The sequence below is a fragment of the Crocodylus porosus genome, unplaced genomic scaffold, assembly GCF_001723895.1.
Source record: "Crocodylus porosus isolate Cpor-Errol unplaced genomic scaffold, CroPor_comp1, whole genome shotgun sequence".
NCBI lineage: Eukaryota > Metazoa > Chordata > Crocodylia > Crocodylidae > Crocodylus > Crocodylus porosus.
This window is the reverse complement of record NW_017728917.1, coordinates 1,161,671-1,183,525: the sequence shown is the minus strand read 5'-3', so window position 1 is coordinate 1,183,525 and position 21,855 is coordinate 1,161,671. Positions and strand designations below refer to the sequence as shown.

Below are 21,855 nucleotides of genomic sequence, written 5' to 3'. Positions count from 1 at the left end.
TTTGACCCCAGTACTCTTTCCTGCCATGGCAGGGGGTCGGACTAGATGATCTGCTCAGGTCCCTTCCGACCCTAGAAACTATGAAACTGGAAACTTCAGGGGGAGGAGAGGCAGTGTGAAGGCACCCAACCCTAAGGGAAACTACAGAGAATGGATGCCCTGTGGTATCCTTTACAAGCATGAACGACTGATGCCTCCCACGACGGGGGGGGGCACCATGGCGGCAAGCAGGGACCGCCTGCAGACACCAGTGTCGTTGTCAGCGGTGGCGAGTGGGGACCGCCTGCAGACGCCAGCAGTGGTGTTGGTGGCGGGGGGTAGAGCGGAGTGGCAAGCGGGGACCGCCCGCAGACACCAGCAGCGGTATCGGGGGGGGGGGGGGGGACAGGTGGTGACCGGTGACCGCCCACAGAAGCCGGCGGTGTCTTTGGTGGCAGCCAATCTCAGGAGGAGCACGTGTCCCCCCACCCCACACACACACACACACGTGTTGCCTATGTTTACAAGGATGAAGCTCACTCCCCACGCACTGCCCAGCTCCTAGGCTTACACTAGGCACACACATTTCCTCTGCTGGCCCAGTTCAGGAGAAAGAGCAGGGGTCTTGCTAAGCTCAGACCCTGCCCAGATTTCTTGGGGTAGGGAATGCTGTAGGCTTCAGCTCATCAAGGAGTTAAACTAAACTTCAATTTAAGGACTCCTTCACCTCTAGAACCAGCTAATAAATCCCCCATAGTCAGCCCCTTTCTATTCTACTCTGCACTGCCCTCCCCTTCCAAAGCAAGACTTTGGGACCTGGCTGTATTACTGAAACAACTCCAGGGAAAGCTGTGCAGATGGCAATGGATGTAACAGGGTAGGTGAGTTGGGTGAAGAAGGTGCATCGTCTTCCACCTGCATAAACCACCTTGGTGTGCAGTTATCCAGCTTTGGCAAGAAGGAGCTTTGGTTTATAAGCACTTTGAATTACAGGGTCAGGTCAAGCCAAGCCAATTTAAGGCTGTATGGGACTGTCCAATACAGCTCTGCTCTCTCTCTGCTGCTAGACTTTGCCAGGGTTTCACGGACGTGAACTGAATCCCCCTAATGCCTCCTGCCTGAATTCATACCTTCCAGACCACCTGCTTAGCATCTTGCTCACACACCTGGTCCAAGTCACCCCCCCTCAAAGGGAACCGTGGCTAACAGGATTACGGATGATCTCACAGCCATTGACAAAGAGATGGAAACATGAGAGTCATCCACTGGCCTCTCACCCACTGCTACGGACCAGCTGCTTGATACCGCTTTTAAGCAATTCATTCGGCAAGAAAAAGTCACCCTTGAAGAGTAACACTCAGAAATGAAAAGACCAAAAGTGATTACAGGAAGCTGCTTTTGTCCCTGAGAGCTGAGCCTCACAATGGAAACTTGAGCTCCCTGCCTCTAGCCATCAGAGCAAGTTGCACCATCCTACTGTTTAAGAAAACAGTCGGGTGCCTCCCTCGATTCATCCCTTAAGAAGGTTGGAGGGTCAGATGGGGTGGGAGGGTTAAAGAGAGGAATAAGAGCCCAAAACCAGTAATGCCTCACCCTGCTAACTTCACTGCCGTAAATTCAGCTATGATCTATAATGCTCACAGATTTGCTTCACAGTCCCTTAAGGCTGCTGCTGTTAAATGAGGATAGATCAGAATTCATAAATACTAAATTTCCAGCTGGTGCTCTGATTACCAAATACACAGTTTCCTTCTAGCCACCCCCGACACCCCCCTCCCCACCCCCGTAGCCAGGAGATGGCTGTGTTATTTTCAAATGAGCACAGAAAAGGACATAAATATTCAGTGTCACAAACATCCTCTCAAAAGGCCAGGTGAGAATGATCTTGAAGATCCAGAGATCTGCATGAGCAGTAATGCTGTGGGCATCATCTGTGCAGAGTTGTGTTGGTTTGTAAGTGAAATGAGGGTTTGGTGAAGTTCCTGGATTGCCTGCCCTGGAGACCCACGCTTTCTATCTGTCTTTAAAATGGATTGACTGGGGCAGCCATTCAGATTCCCTTTAAGCATGAGCCAGTGCACCGACTGATAACAAGCACAGTAGTGGGTTTAGCAATGAAAGGGTGAGATTAGAACCAACTGCTTCTCTCAAATATGCCACTGGCGACCTGCACTCAAAAGAAAAAAATAAATTGTGCTACAAACATGCAAGATGCCATGTGGTCCACTAGATGGAAAAATTCTTTCCCATTCATTTTTCTGACACGGCATCTATATTACTCTGATAACTTCCTGATGGCAATGCAACCCCTGCCCAACACCATAGTGTTCTCTGCAAAATATAATTTCATGCATTTGGTGGGACCACATGTCTCCACTTTCAAATGCGGTACCCACTTCTTTCTGGAGAGTATTCTGCAGTCTGTTTCTATTCAAATTCATGGTTCCAAAAGGGCTGTTACAGCAAACAGAAAAAAAAAACCCCAATTCCCTGAGGTTATATAGCTGTGAGCTCAGTCTTTGGGAAAGTGAGGATAATAAGGCAAGTGTAAAGTGTTTGAGTGTAACTACTCATGTACATCTAGATGCCTGCACCCACTTTCTTCAGACCTCCTTTATACCACTGTATTCATCAGCAGTTCTCAAAGACATCTTTGTCCCAGGTCATTATTTTTCCTCTTATTCAGATGAGTTTTAGCTAAGGTAATGCAAGTCATTCTAGAAGTGCTGACTCTAGACCACAAGTTAGGAAGACCCTGCCTGAGTGGTAATGTGGGACAAAGTAGAGAGCCAATGGGCTATAGGACACCAAGCACATAAACATCCAAAACAGAGATCAAAACCCCCTTTTCTCACATCATTAAACATCCTTCCAGGTAGAGTTGGACTCAAATTAAAACAAGAGACTAGCCCAAAACTGTTGTGCAGAAGCAGGACCCAAAACTTTTGAGAAATGTGAAAGCTGTTCAGGTAACTTCTGCTTCCTCTCCCTGGCTTCCTTCAAAGATTTCTTTACCTCCGAGCTGTAATCAGAGACCCTCGCGAGACTGGCCCGATTGCTAACCCACAGGGGTTCCACAAAGCAGCCCGACCTTTGTCTTCCCATCCACGTTGATCGCGACTCCCTGAGCGGTGAGGCAGTATCTCAATTTAGGAATACTCGAAAAAGGAAGTCAAAACGGAAATTAGTGCACATGGATGCTCAGAGCCAGTTTCTCCTTCTGAAAATTCCTGTGGCTGTTTCCCCTCGTTTCTTGTTTACTGCTCGTGGCAGCCCAGGGATTGGATCACATCACAGGCAGGGTGTGAACCTCGAAACAGCTCCCCTGAGAAGCAGCTCAGAGCCGTGTGGTTTGAAAATACAGACAAGTACTTCAGAGGAACCAGGGTTAAGAACACACTGTCTTCATTTTGCTGCTAACCACACCGACTTCTGAAACCCAGCCCTTAACCTCTGCTCATTTACTCTTCGTACATGCACAGAATCAGATAGGAACAAACCCAGCGCCGGTAACAGAAGCCCTAGCGCTTCCTCGTGTACCGCCAAGATGATGACGTTCGTGCGAAGTAGTACTTCAGCTCCCGAACCCAACCGTTCACCTCGCAGCTCCCGTTTGGTACCTTTCCCCTCCTTTCCAAGCTTTCCATTCTTCTGCTTAGTAATGTCACCATGTAACAAGCTCTACTGGGGGAGGGATAGGGGGAACTGAAGAAATCCTTCACTTGACTTCATTTCCAAATTAATGCCAAGCTAAACAATGAAGCACACGATGTAAATGAACTGGATATATTAAGGTCCATTCAATAGCAGGGCATGGGTTTGGAAGACTGCGTTCCCAAAATCATCCGTGGCCATAAAACCCATTCTTTTATCTCAGTGATGCATTACCTAAAATAACTAATCACCCAGGCAACTCTGGCAGAGGGGGCAGCAATCACAGCGTGAGGAGGGGAATTTCAACCTTTACAGATTCTTTTATTCCCTTTCGTTGCTCCTCCAGCAGTTCATCAGCTGGACAGAAGTTTACTGCACTCCGCAGCTTACTTTGGCAACAAGTCAACCGTAATAGCCTAACTACCACTCATGGTTTATTTTTCTCCTTCTCTCACTCTCCAGTTACCTACATATTTCCTTCTTAATGAGACTCCATTGAGACAGCTCATCTGCTGAAAATTAAGTAACTCAGTCAAGACTTCTGTTTACTGACAACCTTTCCATCACCAAGTGTCCCACATCTGCACTGACTTTGGTATAGTTGGGTGAAAGCCAAGTATGCCACGGGGCACAATATTTAACTTTTTATTGTCCTTTTCCCTGCTGATCTGAGCTGTGGCATTAGCAATCACTGTAAATGTGTCATCACATGCCTACCTTGGGAGCTCCCAGGTACAGTGTGGTTATAAACTGAATTTATAGACTACTATTAAAAAAACCACTATGTGAAGTTTGAATTTAGTTTTACTGACCTACATTCCCCAAACAGTGGCCTCTGGCTTGAGCCCCCCAAGCCATAGATCTTCTAATAGGGTAGGAAACCTGCTCAAATACATGACAACTGTGACACCTGCAAAAAGCAAGCACAAGTGTGTGTGATGAGTTCTTCCTTTTTACAATACTGTTTGCTCATCTAACCCAACATATCCAGCCCTTGCATCACTGTAAGTAACCTCCAGTCAGAAAGACTCACTGGGTAGCCAGACTGCTATTGGCACCGCTGGAAGAGTGACTGCAGACCTGAAATGACACTGGGCACTAGCCTCTCACCACACGACACAAGTTAACAGGGTCATCTCAAGGCATTCATACGCTTGTAGGTGGGTACCACGCCATGCAAGACACCAGCTTGCACATGCAGAAGCAGAGAAAGCAGAGGATTAGAGAAAGACCTCCAACACAGAAGTCTCTCTTTACAAAGTTCCTCCTACAACACACGGCAGCCGTCTATGAGAACTGGAGGATCAAGAATCCCTTCCGATCAGCTTAAGCCCACCATGATTTGGAGAAGTATCAAGCACAGTCGGAGACCCCTTGTTAGAGGTGTATTTCACTTACCGCTCCCCTTAAGCCACTGAGTCAGCCTGGTGTCTTGTGGTAGAAGACAAGCCATGGAAACAGGAGACAAAGAGAAGAGCTGCCATGCCAGGGAAGACCTATAGTCCATCAGCTCTTTTCTCCAATAAGGCACCGGACAACTGTCCTAGAGGAAAAATTCACCTAGTACCACACCCTCGACATGACTCAAGCCCTTCACTTGTGGCTGAAGTAAGGAGTGTAGGAGAAAGAGGGCCTCAGGTGGGATCTCTCTGTTGTGGTGAACTGCATCTTCAAGTCAATAAGTTCAGCTAGGAGATTCCTTCCTGTCATTATGAAGGCGGTGGGAGAGCACATCCATTTCTTTTCAGCTGTGCCTGCTTCTGCTTCAAAACTAGCAGGAGTCAGTTAAATGCTCAGCTGACTCAAAAGCATTTGTAGGGCTTGTTTGTTTTCAGGGAGGGGTTTTCCCAGCTTCTCCTAGCTCTCTGACAAGTATGAAACTAAAGTAAATACCTTTTTACCCTTTCTTTTTTCCAAATGAAGCATATAAACCAACCAGAGCAATCTCCACCCCAGAAAACCACCACAGCTAGTGCAACAGGTTAAGCAAGATTCAAGAAAAGGATGGTGGGTATTAATAGCATTGGCACTGTGCAAGCAAAAATGAAAAGATACCAGTGACATGAGGTCACATGCTGCAGGGCATCACTAATCACTGCTGGGGATGGAAAGCAATTCTCTTCTCCATCCCAGCTTTGCCGCATGTCATAGCTTGCCAATTAATTAGGTGCAGTAAAATGGATGAAATTTCCATCTTTGCAGGTTTTCAGTGTGAAAAATCATCACATGTATGTACATATCACACGTGTAGATAGATAGATGTGTGTGATGATTTTCAGGACTTTCCTGTGTGAAAAATCATACACGCACACACACACATATATATACATAGATACACACACACATGTGCGTGTGCAGCAAAAAGTCTTGATTTTTTTTTGTCGCCAAATTTTGAAACTCTAGAGATGGTCAAAAATAAGATTCCTTGCATGAACGTGCACCCCTAACTACCTCTTTCTGTATTTCCCCTATTAAAATTCCATCACCATGTTAATAAGAACAAAAGTCAAGTCATAACATTTCAAAACTGAGTCAACCCTAGCCTCTGCACTTCCTGACAGACCTACTGGAAAGTCGCGGCTGGAGACCACAGTGATGGGTTCATTAGAAAGGACTTATATGCTTTAGATATTATCCAATTAGATCTAGTATATAGCAACTGCCCTGTTACCAGGCACTTTGAGACATGCTGACATTCTGGAAGTCTCAGGGTAGCAAATCTCTTCCCAATTCCTGTAAAAGCCTTCTTTTAATAAGCAATTGTATGGCTCCATTGAACAGATGAAGACAAAAAGCAATGGCTAAGACTGTATAGGTCCCCAATGTAGGCAAAGCTGTGTAATATTGGCCTTCACAGTATGTTTGTTTATATGTGGGACCTGTTCCAAATTCACTGGCTATTCTTAAATTATTCAGTGGTGCAGTCATCAATTAAAAAAATAAATAAATAACACAGACACAGGCAAGGTTTTCTTCCTTGCAACACCATACATTGAAACTTCATGGTGCAGACATTCACCCAGGCACCTCCCCCCCCCCCCAATCAAATCAATTCTGGGACAGACGGACACAATGCTTACTCAATGGCTGTATTTGGCTGGATTTTTCTTCAGCTCCTAACTCCTGCAGCCAAAGGTCGATAAATAATTCAGTAGAAGGGTTTGATGCAGAAAGAGCATTTCAAAGCCAACAGAAAGCACTATCCAGCAACAGAAGTGTTTTCTGCAGGGCTTGTTCTCACCCCTGTCCCTTCACTGTATGATGCACATGATGTTGAACTATGCTCCAGAAGACCAGATGCTAATTCTGTGTCAAACCACATGGGACAGGGAGGTCCACAAGATCTCTCTGGCCTGCTGCTAGAATACACGGTAAGTGGTGATCTCATCTCCAGTCCCCACCACCTGAGAAGCAGCCCAACACCCACACGGTCAGAAGGGGTTGGGTGCGCTAGGCATGGTCATCAGCTTGGAGTGCACCTCTCCCCTTGAGGACTGGAAACTCAGCCTTTTGGAGGAGGAAGGAAAATCTGCTTTCGATGAAGAATTGTTTGCTTTTAAAAGGATGAAATTTTGAACGTGCTGAGCCAGGTGTTTCCATATAACCCTTTAGATTTACAGCATTTAAAAGAAAACGGAGTGAACAAATCAGGAGCAGATTCAAAGGTTTACAAAACTAAGCAGTTACAGCGTTCAGAATAAACAGGATAGAGGATAGTACAGAGTGGTGGCAGAAAGGAAATGGAGACAATATACATCTCCACAATGCTTTCATAACATCCATGCCCCTGATGACAACATTTGACCAAACATGGAGCTGCTTCTTAATGGACATTTAAAATTTCACACTCAGCCAAAGTGCATGAGGGAACAGGGGTTTTGGAGTTTAGGCAATGCTGTGTGTATATTGTGCAGACACAGATCAGCATTGTCCAAAAGGCTCAGTAATTGAGAAAAAAATGAGCGCGTAAAAGAAAATACAAAGTTAGGAGGGTGGTGAGAGGTTTTGCCAATTCCATCCAGACTCATCCTCCTAAGGAAGCACCTCAAGACAGAAACCTCAGCGTGTTGACTGAAGAGCTCCTGGTGAGTAAAGCCCACTTTTTCTAGGCAAGAAAAACTTCACGTTACCCCTTCACGATAATAAAAGTAAAACTAATACTTAATATGTGCATGGCACTTTCCTTCAAAGAATCACAGAGCACTTTACAAATACCGTATTACATCCGTGTGGACACAAAGGGATCAAATATCTTCCCCAAAGTCAAAATGGAATATGTGTTGCAGAGCCAGAATTAAACCCTGGAGTCTTGTCCTTGTCTAACAATGTCTACCCAACTCTACCTAACTTGCAACACCTTCCAGACATAAGAAATCCATCCCATGCAAGATGGCCCTGAAGAGATGGATTACTATCCCATTTCTGAAGTACAGCAGGCCAGAATGTACATTGGTTCCAGCACAGTAGAAGTTAAGTCTCCTCAAGGCATACACAGCAAGTGCCTTGCTCCTAGGGAAGTGTTAAAAGGGCAAGTGTCTGCGCTCTCCTTCACATTTTATGGAGTTACTTCAGGAACGAGGGTTTGGCAGGGCCCACTGCAGAGGCTGCCAATGCTAAAGCATCCTGGAAAATCATCATCGTTTTCCTGCTTCAGACATGCCAAAGAACTTCGCATCTGGTCCGTGACAGCTTCTTGCATCCTAACCAATACTCTAATACCGCAGTGCAAGGGGAACTCAGTCAGTGAGAAACATCTTTGCAAAATATCTCATTTAAAACAAATACAGGCAATGAGCAGATCTGTTCTGCAGACACTGAAGCAAACAGCACCCGTGGTACATGTCAACATACCTGGACAGGAGCTGGATTACTCTATGTGACTAACATGCCTGGTATAAGGACTCAACATGAAAGGAAAGCAAAAGTTCACACTGAACTAATGATTTATGCTGCAGCTATTCACCCTCCCCTGGAATCCACTAAAGCAATTCGCTGGCTCCCTCAAAAGTGTCCCATATTTGCAACCACCATGGCTAGGAACAAAAGTTACACGTTAACTGGTTGAAGTGATCAGAAACTGGTTTAAACCTGTAACAACAGAAGCTCAGTGCACATAAACCAGTTTCAAAATGGCTGAAACTGGTTTAAGATAAGCTTGGTTGAATGTAGTATCAGACTTAACTGATTTGGGTTAAACTGGTTTATGAAACATCTGTCTCAGATCCCTTCCTGGTTCAAGTTAAATCAGAGCATGCTTTCCAGCCCTGGGCTGGGCTGGGCTGTGCTGTCTGCTCCAGAGAATAGGACTGGCCCCGCCCCTCTGCTCCCTAGCTGGAGCAATGAGGGCTGGCTGATGAGGGGGGGCGAGGGACAAGCTCAGCTGGGGATGCAGCCCAGTCTACATTGGGGGGGACTGTCCCCCGCCCCAGGCAAACTCTAGCTGAGGTCTGGGGCCAGGGAGGGCAGTTAAACACCCCGTCCCCTGTTCAAACTTAGTGCTGGCTGCAACTGTGGACTACAAATTCCGGAGGCACCTGGAAGCAGGAAGAAGAAGTGATGAGCAACCCTGCAGAATCCTGCTGCTGTAATTCTGGACTGCAAATCCCAGAGACCTCGGGGGCAGCAGGAAGAGGAAGTGAACACACAGCCAGAGAGCCATGCTCTAGCAACCCCTCTCCGTCCCCCACGCTTCTAGCCTGAGCTACTGAAAGCATGTGGCTCCATTTATTGACTCAAAGTAAATGTCTGTTCACTTCTGTTTCAATTTAATCTGTGCAGTTTAGACTAATGTGCAAAGACTGAACTGATTAACCCGTGGGCTTTTTGACTCTGTACCTAGCCCAAGTGTCAGTACGTGACCTCTTCCCTCCACCTATGTCAATGCAAGGTGAGCAGGATGTGGTAGGGAGTCAGGGATTCAGACCACTGGGGCTGGAAGAGACCTCCTCTTCACTCCGTAAGAGTGAACACTACTGCAGGAGCACAGGTAATAAATAAGGGGTAATGGATCTCTTGCTGGGGTACAGCTGGCGGTCTCAGGTTATCACCAGATGTAGCTGGAATCTAAAAAGTAAATGCTGAAAAGGCCATATGTAAGATAGACTGCCCTGCCATAGGGAAAACCTGCAGCTCAGAAATAAATGCACCTTCTCCTGTTTATGCTATAAACCAGTGCTTCCCCACCTTTTTAGACTCAAGGCACCTCTCAGAAAATGCCAGCTCTTAGCTTTCACTGCCTTTCTGACTATGGAAAAATAATAGAGAAATTTTGTCTGTTAAAAAATATCACAACAGGACAGAACGCTTTTAGCACTGTGGATCCCTATTTGAAACCTGTGGATTTATCTTGTGAATCATGTTTGCACACCTAACAGTGCTAACAGTGTGTGGCAGCCTGCAACACCCTTGGAAGGATCTCAAGACGCCCAAGGGCCATTGAGAATCACCGGTATAGACAGGGGTAACAACTGAATTGATAAAAAAGGACTTGGATACAAAGTGTTACCATGCAACTGCTGCCCCTGCACCACAGCACAACTAAGATGGGGCAAGTGGGGCACTAGCTTTGGGTGCCAATTTATAGGGGGCGCAAAGGAGCTCGCGTGGCAGTGGCAGGCGTGTAGGGAGCCCACACAGGTTTCAGCTGGATCATTAGAGCTGAGGCCCACTCCCAACAGCCATTCCTCTTCCCTTTTGAAGCCAATAGAAAGTACATTTATCTATATCCTTTGCTGCAGATGCTTGCTGCTGTTCAGCCAGAGCCATGTACGAATGCAGACAGAGAACAGATAGACCTTTGATAGGCAAACCCCAAGGGATGCAATTCAGAGAAGAATGTGAATCTTCACCTGAGCAGAATGAGGAAGGTGGGGATTCGTTTGTGGAATGAAATCGCTGAAAATAACCAAAGGTGATGTAACTGGGGCTTCACAAGTGCCCCCTGGAAGGCCTTACAAAGCCAGAGAAAAAAATACACGCCCAAATACCAGACCTCACATATATTCTGAGAAGAAAATTGGTAAAATTGGACTTAAAGCCTCAACAGAGTTTACTATCGTCTACAGGCACTCACATCAAGGAAGAAGTCTGTACAATATGTAAACAGTGCTTTCCAGCTGAGATAAGCTTAGCCTTGCTCTTATTTGTCTAGCTGGTACAATATTATCTACAGAGCATGAGGGCTTTGGTTAAAGGTTGGAGGCAAAAGCTTACATTTATGTAAACCTCAGAGCAGCAGCCCACCATTTTTGAGTCCTGGCTATAACGTGCAGGCAGTTATAATGTCAATGGGGTTACAGGCCTGTAACGGCACCGGGATGCTGTAAGATCTGAGCGTCCCTGAAGAAACTAGGCAGCTTTTACCCAGGGCAATGCATGCTGGCACAGAGCTCCTCATGTGCTCGTTCCAGTCTCCCCATGAGCTGGCTTAACCACAATCCCTTTCACACTTTATTTAGTGGGATAAAGAGAGTCTTAAAAAAATGCCAATTACTTCCATCAAGCTACCTGCCCAGACACACATAGGCCTGTTAGGAAGAACGAGAGCATGTTTGTTGGTCTGTGAACTGAGTTGGCAAGGTCTCAGCCTAGTTCGTTGTGCAGAAATGGCCCATATCATCTAAGCCACAAATGGTGCCCCTGTTCTCAGTTTCAACAAAGACCCCAAGGATGTAAAAAAATGGACCATCCTTTCAGTGGTAGCCTTTTAAAAACAAAGGCAAGAGACGCTATGTGGTAGCAAGATGCTGGAGTCATTAAACCGACCTGGACGCAGCAGTAGGAAACAAACCACAGGGAAAAATGTCTCCACTGAGAGGAGGTGGAATAGAGGACCTCATATCTATCAATCATATTATTTTGTTAACCATGGGTTGAAAACCCATGAAATAGATGAGTGGTGGTGTTAATTTCCATGAGGTTTTTGAAGTTCCAGGTTTATCTTGTAATCCAAATTACAAAACCTGTATGCAGAGGAGTGACTTGGGATAATTTTCCTGTAGGTGGACCCTAAGTTCATATCTGCTGGTAACTCCAACTAAAAGGTGTTATCCAGAGAAAGAGTACTAAGCATTTATGACAAAGCAGTCTTCCTATACCTGCACAAAGTAATTTAAAATTTCGTTCCAATTTACCAATAGCAGGAAGTCTGTTTTCATTTAACTAAACAAGAATAAAGTGTTCCTTATTCTTAGCTCCAGTCTAGTATCGTCTCACAACCAAACTTTCCATAAAGATTGTCAGACAACAAATGTGACAGTACTTTGCAATTATGTTCAATTTAAAAACTAAAAATTTAAAACCACAGGCATGCCGGATGGAAGGAAATGCCCAGTGCCCAAACTGGACAACTGACATGTGACACAGGAGTATCTAGACCATATAAAAAACAACAAACAGCGCACCATGAACAACTGAAGTTTCTCCTTCACTCTGAAAACAAAAAAACCCTGAACGTAGTGGCCTTTCCATGTGCATTTCATCATGATACACTATGTTATTATGGGAAATACTCTGTTTTTTCCTTTTTGAAACTAAAGGAAAATGTCAAACCATATTTTCTGAAAAAAACCAAAACCTGACTTTTGCTTGTGAATAATTGCTCCATATTAGTAAGAGGAGGAGGAGTTTCTCCTGCTCTGAATACAGACTCGGAAAGATTTGAGATGATATAATAAGACTTCTTACTATACAGGAATCTTCAGCAATTCTGTTGTTCCTTTAAACCTTGAGATGTCAACACATGATACAAACTTTACTTGAAAGCCTGACAACGTCCCAGGGAGCTAAGTAACAATTGTCTTCATCTTAAAAATAGGGAAATGGAAACCAACTGACTTGGATAAGGGGAAGTTAATCAGAGTCTGGGAGGCCGAGAACCCTGACCCTGACCTAATTTATTCAATCAGGAACACACAAAAGTTGTTTGCCCGGTCCAGTGATTGAAGCATGGTCAAAAGTTTTCGATATCCGAAGCTGTGTTCCATGCTCTGCCATTTCATCACAGAAGGCCGGATCCAAGGGAAAGATGGCAGTGATTTTAAATGCATTTCAGGTCAGGATGTAGGTAACCTTGGAGAAATCGATTCACCATTCTGTCACAGTTTTTCTATCTATAAAATGGGAATAATGATACCAATCAATAGGGATAACAAGAATGTCAGTGCTTATAAAACATTTGAGATCTTTGGATGAAAGTTGCTACAAAAATAATAATAATAAAGTAGTGTGGAGCAGAATGGAAGCATACCAGAATGTGATTTCTTTGTTAGATATGTAATTGCTCCTGCCCACAGATCTTAGTTGTTTCTATCTACGGTTTTGTATCACTTCAGAACCAGATAAATTTAAGAAAACAAACAGACAAATGATGCGCCTTGTCCAATGCCACACAGCAAGTCAGTGAGAGGTCACCTGAGTCACAGCCTAGAGCTTCAATCTATCAAGCATCACTGGCTCCCATTGCGAAACATTTATCTTGGCATGTCCAGGAATCACTTTGGTGCTTCTACACTTGTTTTGCTACTAAGTACAAATGCACAAAAAGAAATCATCCACAGCTCCAAACATTATGTTGTCGTCTTCTACTTATAACATCACAGTTGGCTGCCTCAATTGTGATTATACTGTCACAAAAAAAGAAATAAATAAATAAGAGGCTTATATCATATGGTACCTAGAAAAAAAAAATCAGCAAAAGGAAATTGATTTTTCAAGAAACTAGTTTCCACAGAAATGTTCTTAATAAAATAATAAATAAAGAAGCCAAGGGAAGGGGGAAAAACTCTGAGATGCATATAAGCAATATTGCTCCTCAAGACAACGTATTGCAAATTTTTCCATGGGGTGTCAGCAGCTCTTTAATACTGAGTTTCTAAATGCCAGCCTCTAATGAGTTCCGTGCTTTGATGACTACACTGTTTTCTTAACAGAACTTGGCAAGATGTCCAGCCTTATTAAAAAAGGAACGAAATGGGGAGGGGAATGAAGCAAAATTTAGTTATTTAAAATCTCCCCATGCCATAATTTAAGAAACATGTGTGTTCTGTGCAGATAAAAAAGGAGCTGGTTGCATATTAAAAAAATAAAGGTTACACAGAAAGGTAGTGAACGGTTCAATATGGAGATGAGCCAGTAGTTCCCAACTGCATAGTTCACATCTGTATCCAGACTCTCTCAAATGCTCAAAACCAGACCTCACAACTCTGTCCTTTGAGAGAGAGAATCTCTCTGAATCTTCACATTTCTACTTGTACTCAAAAACAGCAGTTACTTCTCTTAACGGGAATTTACCATTACAGCATTTAGACAAATCCTCCATTAGACTAAGCAGCTTCGTATCAGCTGTGCTGTTCAGATCTAGATGCAGAATTTCAACCTCCCCAAAATGTAGGTAGGAGTACTTGAATCCAGAGCTTCTAGCATTTCTCTAGTTTGGCGTCCTCAATCAGCTTAGTAACTGTCTTCTTTAATGATATATTTGTTCAGATTATTATATTATACATACAAACATGCAAAGATAAGAACATAATAAAGACACAGTAGGGGAAGACAACATTTATGCAAGATTGAAAGGAACTCACTGAAATTAAAAGGCAAAGGAAAAACGAGTAAGATCAGGTTGAACTCAGGAAGAGAAAAAACAGAAACTAAAGAGAAAATTGGATATCTGGAACCTGCAAACACTCTTGCTTGTATTATTTCATCACCCAAATTCATTGTGATTTCCAAGAAGAGTGTTGCCTATATTTCCCAAGTTATCCTATGATGAATGGATAAATCATATCCTCAAGGCAAAATACTTCCTCCCGGCATTGAAAACCTTGTGGAAAAAGGAATTATGCACACAGCACGTTGAGGGAGAAAATCAAAGATGCTTTACAAAGGACAAAAAAAACTAGAGAGAGATGTTCAAGTTCCAGGTTACTCCAACATGACCCAAATTACACAGCAAATCTGTAGCAGAGTCATAAACAGACCTCAGCTCTCTTGACTTTCAGCATAATGGCCACTCCACCTTCCACAGTAGGATCTGCTAGTGTCTGACTATGCAATCCATGTCTTCAATTGTAATAGTCTCTTCTCTGGAGATTTCCAAAGCTGCCTTTGGGATGTAGATACTGGATTGCTATTGATTCATAGCAATGGAAGTTGGGCCATGAATTCCCCTAGACAGCTTGGAAAAACACCCTTGATGTAAGCCATACAAATGTATTTACCAGCTGGCCTGCAGCATGCACTCCCTGCCTATGAACACCATCATTTGTAGCCTCCGGGTCTCCTGAACTCGCTCCAAGTCAAACACGCTGGGAGCACGGGCACACCGATTCAGAGAAGCAAGCCAGGTGCTGGACGTTTCGTTCTGCATAGGCTGCAGCCATGGGCTCATCCACCTAGCCCCCCAGCATTGGACTTCTGCTTCAAACCTCAGGAGCTGATCATCTTCAAGAGGCCAGATTTCAACTGTCCAGTTTGAAATCACTGTCTTTGTTATGATGCAGGTCTGTCTTGGCATGTAGAAGCCAATCCCACAGCACCTCAAAGAAGAAATCTGGACTTTGGGTTATCCAAGCAGAATAATTTTTCTCCTTACTTCAGGAAAGTCCTTTCTTAGCAAAGATTACCACTTGCTGAGCCAGAAATGACCCAGGAGTTTGCCATAAAACTGGCACAAAAAGTGGACCTGAAAAGCCAGCCTGTAACACAGTAAAGAGAGAGAGAGAGAAGGTATGTGGTGTGCATGCGGGAACATATATTCATATTTCCAACTGCAAAAACAAAAATCCAAATCCTACAGCACAGAGCAGGACCGCTGCCGGCACGTTTACACATGCAAAAAAAGGGCAAGTAGGAAATTGCTATAGTCGCTGCCATACATTTACCCTGCTATGAAGGACAGCCCTTGAGGTGTCACAAAAAGGCTGCACCTGAGGTTCCAACAGAAGCAATGCTGCAACACCAGGATGCACCTTGTTTGCCCAGAGCTGACATACCTGGTTGCTAGCAAGGAGGGAGGGCAGAATAGCATTGTCTTAATGCCCCTTGGTCCATAGGCTGACAAAAATATTTTAAAAAGATTCAGCCTACAGGTCTTTGTCTAGGTAGATGGGAGCGTCACAAAGGCGAATGCCGGCGAATACTTCAGGATCAAAAGCAAATGCCCAAAATATATGAACAAACTGGGCAGACAACTGGCTTGTACAAGACGAGATGAAAACAAAAATCGAGATAAAAACACAAGATCATAGGCCTGCCTTCTTTACCAATTAAATTTGTGCACAGGTTAATTGTAGCCTGTAATAGTTTGAGTGAGGAAACAGTTAATGGTGCGTTTAAAAAAATCTCAAGGAACATTACTCCAGCTATGACCATTTACTCCATCTTCTACGCATTAGAGATCATCCTTTCAGAGGAGTCTCATGAGTTTTAATTTTATCACAGTTAATATTCCCTAAGAGTCTCTGCAGTGTAACAGTTTGTCCTACAAAAAAATTCATTGGGCTAACTTCATTCTTACTGTAAACCTACCGGGATGAACGCTAGTGTCAGTGACACAGAGTGAATGCAGAGCAGTTCTTACCAATATCAACTCAGTGACTCCACGGTTGTATCACCGAGATTACAGTCGGGTTCATTTGGTTTACAGAAGGAATGCATTTAGCCTGGTGTCTTCAAATGTGCAGAATATAACCTATATTGGGCTTCATACATGAGTTGAAAAGGAAAGTGAGGAGAGAAGCAGAAGGAAAGAACTAAAAGCAGCCTTAAACACCGGAAAACTTGGGAAAACACGTGGAGTCTACGTGAGGATTTTAGTGCTAATGAAAATGAGACTGAATAGCTTGTGAGATTATGTGGCCAGCAGGCACCGGGCCAGGTCGGAGATAAATGTAGAGCAGATCCAGAGAAGCAGACTGGCCAATAAAAATACCTGCAGTAACAGTGACGAACCTGTTTTCAGGGAGCTAGTTTTCACCAGAGAATTCAACTTGCTCATGCTATCGAATAACTGAATCCAACTCAGCTATCCCAGATCCAAGCATGAGGCAACTCGGGGACTACCCGAGACTCAATGCAGTGTCTCGTTCCATTCCTACAGAAAATAGACAATAAAAGAAACAAGATATTTTCCCCCATTTTTTTGTTTTTTGTTTCTTTAAAGGGGTGGGTGCCTGACCATAATCCCATCATTAGCTATTTATTCATGTCTCTGCCAGGGATATTTTGAAAATGCGGCGACCCTTGCTTTCAAACTGAGGCTAACCACAGGAGTTGCTCCTGGAAGCAATCAGGCTTTTAAGGGCTAAATTTAGGCAGTGGAGCCACATAATTTCATTGCCTCTCCTCTGCTTTGTAAGGAAGAGAGCCAAAAAGTGGGATTACTGCTCCTCAGAGGGGGAAAGCGTACAGCATACAAGGAAGCATGTTATGACTAGAAACTGTTTCATTTCCACAGGTCTTCACCTGCACCGCATTAGCACAGATCTCTCCATTGTTTGTGATCAAAAAAGCATTCCCATCAGTATCATGGAAAATAACCCCAGTAAAGACACATTAGGTCTTCTGATCCACCAGCCCTGCTCAATGCAGTTTTCACCAGGGCCTTCCAGTCACTTTCACGGACTTGAAAATGGTTTTGCTTTCAACAATGACAGCATATTCCATTTCCATCTACTTGAAGAACTGCGTATTGAAGGCTTGAGATGCTCCTTTCAAGACAGAATTCACAAGACCGATGTGAGACGGGTTAGCCCAACAGAAGCAAGTGTGCAAAAGTAGAGGGAATCAGACTAATCTGAAGACAATGTATACAAAGCATCAATAATAAACTGTTCTTCACTGCCCCCCTTTTTCTCACCTTCTCTCTCTGCACATCTAGTTAAAATAAAAGGTCTTTGGAGTGAAGAGCTTTGTCTTCTCAATTGAAAATTACTATGCAAATATATGCAGTAAATAATAACCCATAACAATGTCTTCTGGGGACCCGGTTAAAAAAAAAAACATGGCAAGAAGGTGAAGTTGTTAATCACCAAGGCTAGGGACAGAAATTACACATAAACCAGTTTGAGTAATCAAAAACTGATTTAAACCTGTAACAGAACAGAAGCTCTATGCACATAAACCAATTTCAAAATGGCTGAAACTGCTTTAAGATAAAGCTGACTGAATGGGGTACCAGATTTAACTGATTTGGATCAAACCAGTTTATGAAACTTCTGTCCCAAACCCCTTCCTGGTTCAAGCTAAATCGCTGTCCCTCAGCATCCCAGCATGCCTTTCAGCCCTGAGCTGGGCTGGGCTGTCTGCGGAGAAAGGTTGGAGGATGGTGGGGGAGGCAGGGACTCCCCCCAGCAAACTCCAACTGGAGCCTGGGGCCAGGGAGGGGAGTTACAATTCCCATTCCCCAATACAGAGCTGCCCTGCCAAAAACTTAGTGCTGGCTACAACTGTGGATTACAAAACCCAGAAGCACCTCGAAGAAGAACGAAGTGATGAACAATCCTGCAGAGTCCTGCTACTGTGAGCCTGGACTGTAAACCCCAGAGACCTCAGGGGCAGCAGGAAGAGGAAGTGAACACACAGCCAGAGAGTCAGGCTCTAGCACCCCCTGGCTTCTGGCCTGAGCCACTGCAGGAATGTGGCTGCATTTTCTGAATCAAAAGTGAACATCTGTGCAGTTGTTTCTTAGTTTAACCTCTGCATCTTAAACTAACCTGCAAAGACTGAACTGATTCAGCCTCAGGCTTTTTTGACTGTCTGTACTTAGCCTAAGACCACTGAGGCAAAGGGTAGAGCACATGATTTCAAATGTCAACTCTAATGAGATGCAGCCCAATTGAAAGGCATGAAAGCCTTTCCCCTGCCTCTCCATGCTCTGCCAGATGGACTATTAATTTCACTTCTGTAACTGGGGATGGTTTCAGACATTAACAAAATGTTCTAAGAGAACCTCGCTGAGCCTTAAAGAGACTCCTCATGGAGACAGATACTTATTTTACAATGCCTTCTCTCCCCGCATATCGACTGCTCTTCCACTAAATACCTGCAACATTGCTAATCTCAGATACTCAGAAATCCTGAGTCAGGGCTCCAAAACTCAGAAGAATTATAAAAAAGTAAAGTAAAGTAAAATAGTCATTTGGTGAAACTCATTTCTATAGAAAAAACTAGGGGGTACAGAATTGCATTTCTTGGTGTAGAACAAATATACTGATTGGTATTAAGACAAAATATTGATTCTTCCTGATAATTCTCCCATATTACATGGAGTTGGTAGAGGTTCCATTTCTAAACTGAGTGAAGACTAAATAGGAGAAAACAATTCAGACTAAAGAGAAGACATTTTATCCTTATAAAATCTTTATCCTTCTTTATCTTCTTTGAAGATGAAGAAACTTCGAGGGTAAAAACCATTCAGACACTTTCGTACCTTATATGGATACAGTGACTTCCTTCTTCTCTTAAAATACAGCCCAGCCATCATTATTTGCCCTCAGACAGCACTGACATATAAATGCACCAGGCAATAATAAAGAAGGCAGAATACATGACTGCACGAGTTAAAAGAACAATTCCCAAGTAGGGATTATAGACCATCCATCATCAAAGGAAAAGCTCTGTCATCGTTGGAAATACTGTAATGAGGCACATGCAGAAAGAAAATGTAATCCAATTCCATTTGCTATTGACTTTCCCCCAGCCACCACTGAGAGAATCAGCTAGCTGGGAAGCCTCTAGCCCTTCACCGCCTGCTTTGTCCAACCTAATAATGTGTAGATGCTTCTGGCTGCAACTGAAAAACTTTACACTTATTAATCATAACCTAAGGATCTTTTCTTCTGCTTAGATATATTTATAACTACTGTACTTCAAAAGTTGCTCCATTAGAGACTTAAAACGTAAATCTGTTTGCTGTCAAACACTTCGTAAGAGCTTTGACTTTTAAATGATGGGAGAGTCTAGGGCTTGGGTAATTAATTAAAACCACCCCTACTTTGGATACACCCACTGATGGACTTCACTGTGCAGCTCTACCTATGCACCCCATTTCTGACCTGCAACACCCTTTGTTTCAATGGAGTCTAAACCTGCCCCTGCAGCCAATGGACTGAACTTCAAAGTAGAAAACTGAACAAGTACCTCAAGATTTGGTCCCCCATGAGAAAATAAAAGACAGGTAAGCAGTAGAAAACCTTCTATTTAAAGCCAGAGCTTCAGACTGGATGCAGCTATCAGCCATGATAAGGAACTGGACTTTAGCTTCTCTTAAAGATCTGGATTGCAAGTGGCTGGTTATAAATACCTTAAAGAACTGCAGTGTGTCTTCCAAAAAAGCAAACCAGATAGGAAACATTGTTTGTGAAGCTTTCAGGCCCAAGCCTGGCTGGGCTCTGTGATGGGTACTATATTGCAGTCCTTAAAGAAATCCTTTACATTTTTCCATTTCTGTGATTTCCAAAGGGTTCTCTGTTCCGCATTAACAACTTTAAAGGAAGGCAGTGCAAACAGAGCCGCATAAAGTTCAATATACTGTCAGTCAGGCAAACCTCAAAAGCTTACTTTGCTGGACCTCAAACAGAGATGTCTGCAGGAAACCTAGGAAGCAATTAAATGAAACTCAAATTCTTTCAGTCAAAGAGCGCAACAAAAGTTCAGATGAAATGCACAGATTCAAAACTGTCTGTGTGATTCCTCCACCCTCCGGCTGTATTCAACAGGTGAAAACTGGCATTCAGAACAAAGCAGAAGGGGGGTTTGGTTTGTTTGTTTCAAGAAAAAGTGCAAAAAAGGCATTATAAGCCCCCTTCAATGTAAAAATAAGCAATATTCAGGGTGCAGGAAAAGATCGGAATAGAGCACCTTCTCTTTCCCCAGCTGTCACATTAGGGAACTCATACTTGTGCAACATGAATGCAAAACAGATTTAGGCTACAGTTTTACAAGGAGATACAAAATGTAGGCTCCAAAACTCCCATGGTACATCAATGAAATTGGATGCCTAGTTCCTTTTCTCACAAAAAAACCCCAACCCTGCCAAGCCAAAATTATGTAGATATGGGCAACAGCACTGAAAGCAATGCACAGGAAGGCCACACAGTGCTGCTCCCCACCAGCACCAAATTAGCTATCCCAGAGACTGAAGAAACCGTCGTTCTCAGAAGCAAACCACCTTTGACACCTTTGCCAACACCAAGGGGCCAGCTGCAGTGGAGTTCTGCAATGTGGCCATATGTCTATTAGAAAATGGTTTGAGATCCATCAGTTGGAGAGCTCTGAACCAACTGGCGTCTGCCCCTGTCTAATTAGCGTTGGAGATGGGGAGGTGAAGGCAGTGTCTCTTATCTCTACTCGCTACTCACCAGGGACCCAATTCAAATTGATAACCTAGCAGACAGTCCACTGCTAGTCCTATGTATGATCTTCCCACCTGCCAAATTTCATCTTAGTCACTACATCTGTCTCCAACAGGAAGCTTTGCTCATCACAAAACCACAGCATTTCCCTATCACTGGTAGCCTGAGATGGTGCTATCATAACGAATTAGTGGTTCAGTTATTTCTTACAGCAAGAGTCCTGCAGAAGAAGAGAAAGATTGCAGCTGCTGTCAAGTACCATCAAGCCAACACCAAACCACTGTAGGATTTCATTTATTATTAATAGTAGTAGCATCTCATCCCCAGGTTGTTTGCTTTTTTTATCCCAGAAGATTTTGAAGTGCTCTGCAAAACTATTAGCATCCATGTTATTAGGTAATCCTTATACCTAATATAATGTATATCATACACACGGACAACAATTTCCCAGCCCCCAGTGATGAGCAACTACAGCTGAAATGGAGCATTGTAGCTGTGTAGCAATGCATGGATTTGCTATGGTGACTTCTCTGTTTGCATAACTCCCTCCAAGTCAGGGGAGTTACGCCAAAACGGAATCTGATCCTCTGTTACACAACAGTTGAGGAACTAAGATGACAACCGCATCCACAGGACGACACAGGAACAATAGAAGGTATCAGAACAGATACACCCAAATCTGAACAAGGCCAGGACTGCTGGCAAACACCCCTGCTATTAGATCATCTTTAATGAGTAGATCCTATCAGGCCTTTTCTTCCCCTGATAGCCTGTTTACCTGAAGAAGCACAATCATTCACTGAGTATAGCCTGTTTTAATATCAGTAGCACACATACGCAAGCACAGCAGACGAGTATCCATAGCTCAGGA

General features: G+C 43.8%; 1 protein-coding gene across 3 annotated transcripts in view; it reads right to left on the bottom strand.

The window, feature by feature from the left end:
- SRGAP3 (SLIT-ROBO Rho GTPase activating protein 3) overlaps positions 1 to 21,855 on the bottom strand; it is a 216,260-nt gene that overhangs the window by 130,296 nt on the left and 64,109 nt on the right. The window contains exon 1 of one of the 3 annotated variants that reach the window (XM_019536578.1): positions 5,032 to 5,231. The exons of the other annotated variants lie outside the window; for them this stretch is intronic. Within the exon in view, the coding sequence (XP_019392123.1) occupies positions 5,032 to 5,140 (109 nt within the window). The 5' untranslated portion in view covers positions 5,141 to 5,231. Of the gene's footprint in view, positions 1 to 5,031; positions 5,232 to 21,855 lie in introns of those variants that run through there. 3 annotated transcript variants of the gene reach the window in all.